Source organism: Pleurodeles waltl, chromosome 1_1 (genome assembly GCF_031143425.1).
Source record: "Pleurodeles waltl isolate 20211129_DDA chromosome 1_1, aPleWal1.hap1.20221129, whole genome shotgun sequence".
NCBI lineage: Eukaryota > Metazoa > Chordata > Amphibia > Caudata > Salamandridae > Pleurodeles > Pleurodeles waltl.
This window is the reverse complement of record NC_090436.1, coordinates 899,233,523-899,247,038: the sequence shown is the minus strand read 5'-3', so window position 1 is coordinate 899,247,038 and position 13,516 is coordinate 899,233,523. Positions and strand designations below refer to the sequence as shown.

The following is a 13,516-nucleotide window of genomic DNA, read 5'->3' as shown; positions in this document are numbered from 1 at the left end:
CTCTCACCCTGTGTGGTCAGAAACTCATCTGAAAGTGTCAGGTTGGCGCAGACCAGTAAGTCCTGCACTAGAAGTTTGGCTAAAGTACAAGGGACATCTCTAAGATGCCCTCTGGGTGCATTTTTTAATAAATACAACACTGGCATCAGTGTGGGTTTATTGTGCTGAGAAGTTTGATACCTGGTTGAAGTGTTGGCAGCCAATCAGATCCACAAAAGATAGGGAGAATTTGCTTATTATTCGCACACCTTGATATACAAATATATTTTCCCAATAATATCTTACTGAACCAATTTACATCAAATACCACAAAGGGCACTTTCTGGCCCAAGAGATACCTTCCTGCTAAATTTGGTGTAATTATGTCCAGCGGTTTGGGGATTAACATGGATAGCACTTTTTTCTTTTTTTTCTTTTACCATCCCCGTCTTTTACATGGCCCCCACTTGAATATTCTCCCCCAAAACGTTTAATGCACAACTAGAATCAGTGGCACGCTTTTTTTTTGAGAATATGTTGTGAAGATTTGTCAAACGACATCAAAGATATAGGGAAGTAAAAAAATTGATAGATAGATAGACACACAAAAACTCCACACTATCAAATACACAGGCAGGAAAGAGCTGGCAATCCAAAAAATAATTTCCACAAGATATATTCTTGTGGACATTATCATTTTGGAGTACTGACTCTTTCCAGGCTGTGTATTTGATAGTGTGGAGTTTTGGGATATTTTCAGTAGTTCCTGTGCCGGCTGCCATACACAGCCCTGCTAGGTGGATGTGGCCGGAAGAACTGCAGGACTTGGAGGTAGATATATATAGATAGAGAGATAGATAGAGAGAGAGATTGATTTTAGTTTTTTTTTTTTATTTTTTTTTTTTTACCTCTACCCGTCCCAGAATCCTAAAACGCCCTTGCCTCCTTTCACTTTTATCTGTCCCGGATTCCCAAAAATCACCTTGTCCCTGAACTCTAAAACAAAACAAACAAAAAAAAACCTTACCTCCCTTTACCTCTAACCACCAATCCTAAAAAAGTCTTACTTTCTTTTATCTCAGCCTGTCCCTAAACCTTAAAAAGCTCTTACCTCCCATTACATCTGCGCACACAAACCATAAAAAGCCCTTGCGTCCCTTTACCTGCCCGTGAACTCTTTAAAAAAAACAAAAAAAAAAAAACTGTTAACCTTTAAATCATCCTTTTTCTTAAGTGGCATTAAAAAAATGTGTAACTTAAAAAAGATACCTGTGTGGTAAAGTACAGCTATGTAACCTAGCCAGAAATGGCATATGCTGTATTTACCTGCATTGTACTGACCTGCATTGTAATGTTACATGTTGTTAAAATTGTGTGGTAAACGTTACATACCATTTGCTTCTACTCTTTTTATTTCAGTTTTTCTTAAGAGGATACTAGACTTCCCTAGGCAGTGCTAAGTTGCAGCTTGTTTGCCATTAACGCACCCTGAGTGGCCACTTTTCTAATTCATGTGACAGTTATAGTATGCTGATTTCCATAGTGTACCAATATTTTACCAGTCTAAGATGCCTAAAACGTAGGTACTAAACTTTACAGCGATGCTGGAATTTTAAAACAACAATAGGCCTTGTACAATACATTGCAAGACTGACACCTGCTGGTATGTTTAGTTTTGTTCTTGCCAGGGTATGGCTGCCATGCTTATGGGGTAGCATGTGTTCTACTTTTTTCTACCTGTACTCTCTTTTTTCAAATTGCTATAGTGTTGTTTGTGTGTGTTGTATTGTGGTTGTATTAGAAGATGAATGCAAAGAATGAGCCAGTCAATGAATGGATGGATGCACAAGTGCAAGAAAGAGGGACAGAGTGCATGTGTGATGACTGATTTAGTGCACATCAGTGACGCAAAACACAATTTTATTAATAAGCTATTCCTATTGCCAATGCATGTTTCAAAAGAGTGTTATTGTTGAAGCTTCGTAAATTGATTATCATAGATGTATAAAGTATAGCTCATCCTTTGGGCAGGGGTAATTCGTTTTTAGCATTGTTTCAAAACTTAGGTTATGGTAAAACAAAATGTAGGGCTAGATGCTACTTATTTGAAACATATACTGAAAACCATGTTGCAATTATGTTTCACTATAGTGTAACTGCTCTAAGGCACGTATGTTAAAAGCCATTGATCACAATATTGTAAATCTTAGCAACAAAAAATATAAACGTTTCAGTGCACTGTTGGTGAAACATTAACATGCTTTGAATAACATATGACAACATGTTCTAAATGTGTTAATTATATTTTAAAGGCTGTCTGTATCACTGGAAAAGAAGTCTTCAGTTTTAAAATGATTTCCTACGTAGATGCTACAGAAGGTGTTGCCTACACAGATATGAATATAGTTGATAGCCATATTAATCTAGTAGTTGGCTGCATCCAGATAATTTTTGTCAACAAGTTCATTTCAAGAATTTTGGTAAGTAGGTCTAAAGTTTTTTTTTTTTTTTACTTTTGCAAACTATAGTTTTTTAGAATGCTTTACTTTGATCCAAGTTTAGGTGATCCTGGGATGCTTATGATCATTATATTTGTGTTTACAAAGAATTCTTTATTCTACTTAGAAAAACGAGTGATAACAGTTGCTGAAGTTTATTCAAATGGCTTATGACCCTGTGTAGGTTAATCACCAGCTTGTTTTGCATTGCGTATAATTGCATAGCTCACCGGCACTGGGGAGTGTGAGTGTTTTAGATGTTGGATTGTAGCCATAATGTTCCTGCAGCTGATGGCTTACAGGAATTTATGCTTATAACATATTATTTTGTGATTTGGGCAAACAACTGATTAATCTTTTTTACAAAGTTTCTTTAAAGCAATTTTCATGGTTCTGTAATGAAGTACTTAAGCACTTGGGTAAGGTACCCACTAGGTACAGGACTTGTCTTTCTGCAATGCCATGCATGATGTCCACATGCCCTAAAATCCAGCAAGTGGTGATCCTTGGGGTGCCAAACAAAACCTAGAGGGAGGTTGTGACATCCTGAAAGGCCTTGTGCTGTGCTTTTATTCAACCATATGTATTTGTAGTGGATGAAGGAATTATCTGATAGTCACTATATGAGGAGAGGTTCAGACAGCTCATCAAGTATTCTTCTTCCCCACCTTCAAGCCTTTGATGCTGTCAGAAGGGCAGTTGTCAACTAAACCACTGCCTCCACCCTCACATATTTGAAGCTGACTGGTCAGTTTACATCTGACCTGCAAGAGGAAGGTTGGGTGTGTTGGTTGGGGGCATGCAGGGTAAGAAAACAAATTTTATATGCGGCCATAGATGTTTTGATCTCAGTCCAAGGAGATGTAGTGGCATATTTGGCTACACACTGCAACAGGATTGTGCCACTGAGAAAGGATCTGTGTAATAGTGGCTTCTGTCCTAATCAGGTTCTTCTCACATACCTCTCTGATACTTCAACAAAGGCGTTAATAACCCTCTCCTATAGAATGGAACTGAAGAGCGAGGCAGCCATTCTTTATTTTTTAAACAGTACAGATTTGCAGTTTTGTGACAAGGGAAGAGTGCAGAAGGAGGGAGACATAAGCTGCAGGGCTTTTTGTGGGTCAAAGCTGTACGTTTCCTGACCATTGCATTAAATGCGAGCATTGTTATTAGCACCATAACACTTTTCTTATATACATTACAGAGTTGGTGATGATAATGCTGATTTTTTTTTTCTTTTTTTTATTGCAATGTTTTTTTTCCTGTGTCAGGAAGTTGGCTCTGTATATACTATCTCAAAGTAAGAGATAGTGTGCACAGAGTCCACGGGTTCCCCTTAGAGGTAAGATAGTGGCAAAATTAGATAATTCTAATGCTCTATTTTGTGGTAGTGTGGTCGAGCAGTAGGCTCATCAGAGGGTAGTGTTAAGCATTTGTTGTACACACACCGGCAATAAATGAGGAACACACACACAAAGACTTAACTCCAGGCCAATAGGTTTTTATATAGAAAAATATATTTTCTAAATTTATTTCAGAACCACAAGGTTCAAATTTGAGGTAATTACATAAAATGCAAGGTACTTCGTACAGGTAAGTATAGAACTTTGACTTAAAACAGTAGTACACACAGTTTTGGTTAAAATGGCAATAAGCTATTTTAAAAGTAGACAGTGCAAAAATCAACAGTTCCTGGGGGAGGTAAGTAATGGTTAGATCGTGAGGTAAGTAAGACACTTACAAGTCTCAGTTCCTGGGCATAGGCAGCCCACCGTTGGGGGTTCAAGGTAACCCCAAAGTTACCACACCAGCAGCTCAGGGCAGGTCAGGTGCAGAGGTCAAAGAGGTGCCCAAAACACATAGGCGCCTATGGAGAACAGGGGTGCTCCGGTTCCAGTCTACCAGCAGGTAAGTACCTGTGTCCTCTGGGGGCGCAGACCAGGGGGTTTTTGTAGAGCACTGGGGAGGACACAAGTAGGCACACAAAACACACCTTCAGCGGCATAGGGGCGGCCGGGTGCAGTGTGCAAAGCAGGCATCAGGTTTTGTATAGGAAACAAAGGAGGGACCCGGGGCCACTCTAGCGGTGCAGGCAGGCACATGGGGGGCTTCTCAGGCCAGCCACCACCTGGGCTAGGCAGAGGGTCGCCTGGGGGCCACTCCTGCACTGGGGTTCGGTTCCTTCAGGTCCTGAGGACTGCAGTTCAAGTGCCTGGTCCTGGCGTCGGGTCCCTTGTTACAGGCAGTCTCGGTCATGGGGAGCCTCTGGATTCTCTCTGCAGGTGTCGCCGTCGGGGTCTAGGGGGGTCATCTCGGGCTACCCACTGGGGCGCAGTCACCGGGGTGTCCTCCCTGTGGTGTTAGTTCTCTGGATCTCGAGCCGAGGGCGTCGGGTGCAGAGGGTGAAGTCTCACGCTTCCGGCAGAAGAGTGAAGTCCTTTAAAGTTGCAAGAAAGTTGCAAAGTTGTTGTTGAAGTTGAGCAGAGCCGCTGCTCACAGGAGTTTCTTGGTCCTTTGGTTCAGGGCAGTCCTCTGAGGCTTCAGAGGTCGCTGGTCCCTGTCGGATGTGCCACTGGTTGCAGGTTTAAAGTCAGGAGACAGGCCGGTAGGGCTGGGGCCAAAGCAGTTGTCTTCCGTCTTCTCTGCAGGGCTTGTAGGTCAGCAGTCCTTCTTTGTTAAGGTTGCAGGAATCTGATTTCCTGGGATCAGGGTTGCACTTAAATACTAAATTTAGGGGCATGTTTAGGTCTAGGGGGCAGTAGCCTGTGGCTACTGTCCTTGAGAGTGGCTACACCCTCCTTGTGCCTCCTCCCTGAGGGGAGGGGGGCACATCCCTATTCCTATTGGGGGAATCCTCCAAAATCAAGATGGAGGATTTCTAAAGGCAGGGGTCACCTCAGCTCAGGACACCTTAGGGGCTGTCTTGACTGGTGGGTGACTCCTCCTTGTTTTTCTCATCATCTCCTCTGGACTTGCTGCCAAAATTGGGGGCTGTGTCCAGGGGACAGGCATGTCCACTAGCATAGAGCACAAAGGCTCTCACCCCAGGGGGCAAGAAACTCTTCTCAGTGGCAGGCTGGCACTGACGAGTCAGTCCTGCACTGAAGGATTGGGTAAATTACAGGGGGCATCTTCTAAGATGCCCTCTCTGCATTTGGTAATAAATCCAACACTGGCTTCAGGGTGGGTTTATTATTCTGAGAAGTTTGATATCAAACTTCCCAGTATTCAGTGTAGCCATTTTGGAGCTGTGGAGTTCGTTTTGACAACCTTCCAGACCATATACTTAATATGGCCACACTGTACTTACCATGTCTAAGAAAGGACTTAGACACTGTAGGGGCATTTTGCTCATGCAGCTATGCCCTCACCTGTGGTATAGTGCACCCTGCCTTAGGGCTGTTAGCCCGGATAGAGGGGTGACTCAAGTATGCCACAGGCAGTATTTTGTGGGCATGGTATCCTGAGGGGGATGCCATGTCGACTTTGCCTTTTCTTGTCCCCACCAACACACACAATCTGCAATGGTGGTGCACATGTGTTAGGGGAGGGGTCCCTTAGTACGGCACAACACGTGCTGCAGCCCTTAGGGACCTTCCCTGGTCACAGGGCCCTTGGTACCACTGGTACCTTTTACAAGGGACTTATCTGTGTGCCAGGGGTGTGCCAATTGTGGATACAAAGGTACATTTTTAGTGAAAGAACACTGGTGCTGGGGCCTGGCTAGCAGGGTCCCAGCATACTTCTCAGTCAAGTCAGCATCAAAAACAGGCAAAAATGTGCGTGTGTGGGGAGGTGGGGGATGAGAGACTGCAACAAGGGACAGTTTCCTACAGCTTTGTTAAAGGGTAACATTGTTTCTGATGTGGAAACCCCCAACTGAAGCATCTCAGTTAGGACGTTAGTCCTGACTGGCACCGTAGGTCCAAGACCTCAGCTGCCCTACGAACCACCATAGCATATGAAGCTCCTTCCTCAGTAGCCACAGTAGGAGGTGAGAGCATGGCAGTATCTAGAGAAGTACCCATTCCACTGGCTTCCCCTAGTTCCTCAAACCAAAAAATATTCTAAAGGGTCATGGGACCCCTCCCATTCCTCCCCTGTATTTGGCAGATCAAAATAAGCCTCAGGCACTTATCTGGCCCTTGTCGGCATTGGCGTTTTTCTGGCTCCTGATCATCTGGGATGGGGCTCACACTGCCGATGGTACCGGCAGAGCGTAAACTTTGGAAACGATGCAGGAGGAGGCCGACTGTGTGCACTCGGTGTTGTTCCGGATCCGGTATCGTATCCAGGAGTCCCCAACGGCACCGAAGTCGCTGGAGTGGAATCCAATGTAGCCCCTGCTGACCCCACGGGGGCTACATCGGCACACCAGCAGTGGAGACCCGCTCAAATTTTAATTTGATGCACATGGCTTTGTAAAACTCCCTAAGTTGAGAGGGGGGGGGTCACTCCGGCTGCAGTAAAAGGGTGGGGGGCCTGAAGTTGGCCGTGGTATTGATTCTGCAGAACCGTGCTCGGAATGTCAACATTTCCGAGACGTCTCGTCGGCCGATGGGCATGCCGAAGTCTGCTTTGACTACTACGTTTTGTGCCTCTTCCCTGAGTGTCCAGAGGACCTAGAGTGCGAAGAGGACTTAGGGCTCCTGGAGCGATCCCGCAACCTCCTGCTTGATCAAGACCATGACCTGCTAGGAGTGTCGCTAACTGAAGTCGACTGCTGGGCCGCTATTAGCTTCAGAGACCACTCTCTCGAAGCTTTCAGGGCCATGGCCCGGCAGTTGGAACCCAACCTCGAGTCGTGGTCTTTGTGGAGGCATCAGAGACATACCTGATAGGGGTCCATCACCAACATGGCACGACAGCATCCACCACACGGCTTGAACCCAGTCTTCTTCAATGACAAACTCGCACAGACTAGAAAAAGCGTTGACAAAAAAGGTCGAAAAAAACAGTGATCATAATACGGCGGACGGATGGCAGCCGTCAAATGTCAAAATGACCACTTAGGTCTTGCTTCACGAGGAAGTTGCTGTTCTCTTGGGCAAGGGAAGCATAGAAAGGGTCCCAATGTCAGAAGTAGGCAGTGGTTGTTATTTCTGCTACTTTCTGATTCCCCAAAAGAACAAGGGTCTTCGCCCTATTCTGGATTTAAGGGACGTCAATCTCTTCCTCAAAAAGGAGAAATTCTAGATGCTCACTCTTGCTCAGGCCTTGTCTGCCCTAGACCAATGAAACTAGACTGTAGCACTGGACTTGCAGATGTGTATTTTCACATCCCCATCCTGCCGGCCCACAGGCATTGCTTGCGGTTCAAGGTGGGCCACAAGCACTTTCAATTTACCATGCTCTCCATTGGTCTCACCATTGCGCATCAGGTGTTCATGAAAGTGATGGTGGTGGTAGCAGCTCATCTGGGCAGGCTAGGGATTTCAGTCTTCCCCTACCTTGATGACTGACTATTGAAGGCTCCTATGCCCTAGGCTGTCATCACCCACCTTCAGACTACGGCGAACCTCCTGCATTTTCATCACTTTAAATGTGCCGAAGTCACACCTGACTCCTTATCAGAAGCTCGCTTTCATCAGAGCTGTTCTGGACACAGTGCGGTTTCAGGCTTATCCTTCTGAGCAGCGAGTCCAGGATATTCAGGTTATGGTATTAATGTTTCAGCCTCTATCCTAGATTTCACTGAGACAGACTGAGTCTGCTGGGCCTCATGGCCTCCTGCATCCTGTTAGTCAAACATGCCAGATGGCATATGAGGGCTCTGCAGTGAGACCTAAAGTTCCAGTGGGCACGGTATGAGGGAAGTATCACCGACAAGGTTCAGATCTCGGAAGGAACTGCAAAAGACCTGCCGTGGTGGTGAGTGATCTGCAGTTTGGTCATAGGCAGACTCCTCTCCCTTCCCCAACCAGATCTCACAGTTTTGACGGATGCCTCACGTCTGGGATGGGGCGGCCATATGGGAGTGGTGGTGATCAGAGGCCTCTGGTCTCTGGCGGAATCCGGACTCCATATCAACTTACTGGAGCTCCAGCGATCTGACTGGCACTGAAAGCATTTCTTCTGGTTGTAAAGGGGAAGATGCTGCAGGTGTTCACAAACAACACTACCACAATGTGGTACTGCAACACTTGACCCTTTGTCAAGAAGCCCTGCATCTCTGGACATGGTTGGAACAGCAGGGCATAACCCTGGTGGTTCAACACCTGGCAGGTTCTCTGAACGCCAGGGCGGGCAAACTCAGCTGTCGATGACTAGCGGACCGCACATGGTGTCTTCCCCCCCGAAAGGGGCACAATGACTCTTTCAGCAGTAGGGAGAGTCTTGGATAGATCTGTTTGCCTCTGCAGAGAACGCGCAGTGTCAGCAGTATTGTGCGTTGGAGTTTCCAAGGTGGCAATCGCTCGGCGATGCTTTTCATCGCAAGTGGAATTCAGGCCTCCTGTACGCCTTTCCGCCCATACCACTTCTGCCCAGAGTTCTCAAGAAGATCAAGAACGACCATTCCCAATAATCCTAGTGGCTTCGGATTGGGTACAGGGAGTCTGGTGTCCAGTGCTTCTGAAAATGAGCATCGATCCTCCGATCAGGCTGCCCCTTCGAGTGGATCTTCTGTTGCAGCAGCAGGGGAAGGTTCTCCACCCAAACCTGTCAACTCTACACTTTAATACGTGGAGATTGAGTGCTGGCAGTTGACTGCTTTTGACCTTCTTCCCGAAGTCTGTAAAGTTATTCTGGCAGCCAGGCCAGGCCCCTTATGAAACTGTATACACCTGCTGTTGGTAACATTTTGTACATTATTGTGCTGAGAGAGCTATTGATCCTTTTCTGGTTCTCTCTCTGATAGCCTTCTCTTTATACTATTCCTTGCCCTGCAGGGTTCTGCCTTGGGTGCTCCCAAGGGCTATCTTTCTGCCTATTCGGCATTCCATCAGCTTCCTGATAAGTCTTCACTGTTCAGATCTCCCATTGTACATGGATTCCTCAAAGGGCTTGTACATATGTTTTCCCCTATGCCCTTTGTTATGCCCCAATCAGACTTAAATCTCATCCCTACATTTCTTATGTGTGGTCCCTTCGAGCCCTTACACAACTGTCCCTTCCAGCTGTTCACCATTAAAAACCCTCCTTAGTAGCAATAACATCTGCCGGGAGGGTGAGTGAGATGCAAGCTCTGTCATTAAAGCCACTGTAGCTCACTATCTATCCAGACAAGGTGGTTCTCAGAACACGTGTCTCTTTCTTCCCTAAGGTAGCGACCCCATTTCATCTTGGTCAGAACATCACCCTGCCCACCTTTGTGGCAGAGGAGCGACACCACCAGAGTTCTGGGTGGTGACCAATTCTTTGTGGGGTATGTGGGAGAAAAGAAGGGTCGGGCAGTGCAGAAACTAACCATTTCGCGCTGGGTCGTTCTCTGCATTAAAATCTGCTATGCACTAGCCAAGAACCAGCCTCTTGAGGGTTTGAGGGCTCAGTCCACCAGCGACAAGGGTGCTACAACTGCGCTAGCATGACGTGTTCCAGTTCTGGAAATCTGTCAGACAGCAATGTGGACATCCTTGCACACGTTTGCAAAACACTATTGCCTGGATAATCAGGTCTGGAGGGACGGACACTTTGCCTGTTCAGTCCTGCAGGACTTTTTAGTGTAAAGGAGATCTATCAGCAGCCCACCGCAAGGAGGTTATTGCTTGAGTATCTATTCTAACGCAAGGAATCTGCAGCTGGAAATCTCTATCCGATGAACAAGTTACTTTCCTTCGGAAACGCATTATCTGGTAGAGATTCTATCTAGCAGCAGATTCCTTACATCCACCCATGCCTCCCCGCTCTGTGGATTTGTCTGTTAGGGTTTATACCGTTCAGGCCCCTAGTTTTGCACAGGTGAACTGTTTGTGATATCCATGACTCTGCGCTTCTGCCGTAGAAGTTTGTAGGTAAAAGAATGTGCTGGGGCGGTGCCTTTATAGCCGATCGTGATGGCAGACTGCTCCAACTACGACACGCGGATCCAAACGACACCACCTTATGCCACGCACAGGGTACTGCTCAGCAAAAATTCCAGATTCTAAGCTGGCGCCAGGAAAATCTAAGGTAAGGAATCTGCAGCTACATAGAGTCTCTACCAGATAATGTATTACCGAAGGTAAGTAAATTGTTCTTTTGGACTTCCCTGGACTCTGCAATATTCCTGTAGATTTGCTGATCTCTGAATGCTGTTGAGGATCTGCAAATCATGAAAATAATTTTGGAAAAAAAGTCAGCTTGGTTCATACCTGCTGCACAAAATCAATGGCATGAGGTTGGGTTTGTGTGCGAGGTGATAGGGGGATTGGCTATTGCCTGTGAGTCCAGTCCTCTGCCACACATGGCTGAAGGACATGCATAGAGTAGTCAATGCTAGGCTTGTGTCAACTCTCTGCTACACACATCTGAAGGCTGTTTAAAAGTGTAGCTTTGGTTAGCTTCATTATAACACCTTAACACACATATGTCACATTGATATTATCAATGAGGTTATCAGAGGTGTCAGGAGTGATGTAATATGTAGGGTAACAAGCAGTGCATGGCGAGGGCACAAGTTAGTTACCTCGGGGCACAAGTTATAGTTACTTAAGCTAAGAATAACTATAACTGCTGAATTTCTATGGTTTTGTTCGAGTGCATTCAGATCCTAACTATAACTTCCCTGTAACCTTTTTTTTTTTCCAGTGAATTCCTATGTTCTTTTACATATTTAATTACTATATGTTAATCCAACCACTGCCTTACGGCAAAACCACTAAAACTACCTAGCCTACGCCATGCACTGCCTTTGGCCGTGCACGGTGGACGTTGACTACAGGGCCTGGCTTGAGGCCAGGCCCTACAGGTAGCTCCCTATAACCACCCAACTCTGCATGCATAAGTCTCTAAGTGGGTCTGTGAGTGTGTGCATGAGTACCTCGGTGGGTTTGTCAGTGGGTGCATGGGTCTGTGAGTGGATGCATGAGTCTCTGGATGTGTGAGTGGATGCATGACTGGTGGGTCTCTGAGTAGGTACGTGATTGAGTGTGTCAATGATTATTTGGTTGAGTCTCTGAGTGGGTCTGTGAATGGGTGCGTGAGGGTCTGAATGGGTCTGTGAGTGGGTTCATGAGCCTGAGAGGGTCTGTGAGTAGATGCGTAAATGTCTGTGTGGGTGGGTGCATGAGGGTCTAAGTGGGTCTGAGAGTGAGTACATTAGTCTCTGAGTGGGTCTGAGAGTGGGTGTGGGTGTGTCTGTGTGGGTGTTTCAGTAGCTGTGTTGCTGAGTGTTCCACAAAGGAACCTCATGCTGCCCTGTTATCCAACGAGAGTCCACAGCTTTGATTAAATATCTACCCAAGTGAAGTTATTTCTGCCTCCTCTGGTAAATTTCCAGCATGTGTTCTACACTACAGCTGTGTAATAGAACACCAGGAAATGTCACCAGTGACTTTGTGTGCATTTTGGTAACATGATTTGTTCCTGGTGCGTCTTTCTGTAGAATTCTGTGATAACTTGAATCCTCCTATAGAGAGGCCAACAAGACCACAAAGACGTAAATCTCCACCAAACCAGGGTCCTTCCTTTTATCTATGTGAGTTAAGTGCAGATGTCCTCATATATATCGGCATCAAGAACACAATACCCAAATTGGCGGCAAATGCACTGTTGAGGGGAGGGCTCCCTTTTGATAGCTGTCCATCTTTCTGGCAAAATGTGGGAAGACCTTTGCATACTACCATGATGGATGGTTTGCGGCAAAGTGGGCAGAGCTTCCAGGTGATTTGCATACTCGTAGCAATTTAAAGGGAAAACCATGGACTCCGCACTCACCAGGAGAGGGCAAGAATGAATCTACTTGTCACAGTCGCATAGAGATTGAGCTCCAAAACGATGCATTCACCTCCACAAAGGATTCCAGATCGTTTTTTTTTCAATATGGAATTGTGAAGTAAACAAATTTTAGGGAGGAGGGGTGCTATACCCCCCACCCCCTTCTCCAGGCCGATCTCGGCCCCAGGGACCCCATTCCCCAGCCTTCATTCAATTGCGGAGGGGGGCTCTGCGGCGGGCAGAGAAACAAATGAAACTCCTCTCCCAGCAAGCGAGAGCGGTTTAACAGCTCTCACTTCCTGAGAGTGGAGCAAACCGCTATTTCCTGGGTGTGGACACCCTGGGACATAGCAGGAGCCGGCCCTGGAGGGGTGGCGGTCCCCAGGGCCACCCCTCCCCCTTCTTTCAATTTCAAGGTCCTGCTCCGGGGGATGTGGTGGTCCATGGGACCGAGAACGGCCCAGGAGGAAGGCTGCAGCTGCATTGCACTCCCCCCACCCCCTCTGTCCCCCCTTCCTTGTAAAAAATACAGAAAGCCTAAGGAAGGTGGTAGTCCCTGGGGCTCTTGCGGCCCATGAAGGGAGGGGGGTCCGCGCTGCCCCCTCCTTCTTTTTTTTTTTTTTTCTCACAATGCCCCAGGGGAGGTGGTGGTCCCCTGGGCTTCAGTCAGCCCCAGAAGGGGCCCATCTCCATTTATTAATTAAAGCCCGGGGAGGTGGTGGTACCTGGGGCTCATTTTAGCCCATGGAAGGGTTTCAACACAGCTTCCCTCCAATATTTAAATAAAGCCCCTGGAAGGTGGTGTTCCCTGGGGCTCAAAGAGCTTTAGGAGGGGGCCCCTTGTGCCCCTCTTTTTTTTTGTTGCTTTAAATGCCTCTGACATCAGGCCCACCTGAGGGCTCTATTCAAAACAAGCGCAGGAGCCCGTGCTTATGTTTTTTAAATTTTTTTAATTTATTTTTTTGTAATTCTTGCCAGATTTGCAGAGCCGCTGGGATTTTCTGCCAAATTTGGTGTAATTCAAACCAGTGGTTCGGGCTGTAGTTGTGTTCAGAATCCCTATGGAAAAATACCGGAGGAAAACGCTTTTTGGGACCTCTACCCCTTTTTTCTGTCCCCCCCCACTTGACGCATCACGCTGAAACTTTCCAGACAGCAGCTACAGTGAGTGTCGAATGTTT

At 46.5% G+C, this 13,516-nt stretch overlaps 1 protein-coding gene across 2 annotated transcripts in view; it reads left to right on the top strand.

Annotated features, from left to right (window-relative positions):
* The window catches only part of VPS13A (vacuolar protein sorting 13 homolog A), a 1,844,906-nt gene that overhangs the window by 606,791 nt on the left and 1,224,599 nt on the right, over positions 1-13,516 (top strand). For both annotated transcript variants that reach the window (XM_069230089.1, XM_069230094.1), the window contains exon 32: positions 2,292-2,459. In XM_069230089.1, the coding sequence (XP_069086190.1) occupies positions 2,292-2,459 (168 nt within the window). The remainder of the gene's footprint in view (positions 1-2,291; positions 2,460-13,516) is intronic.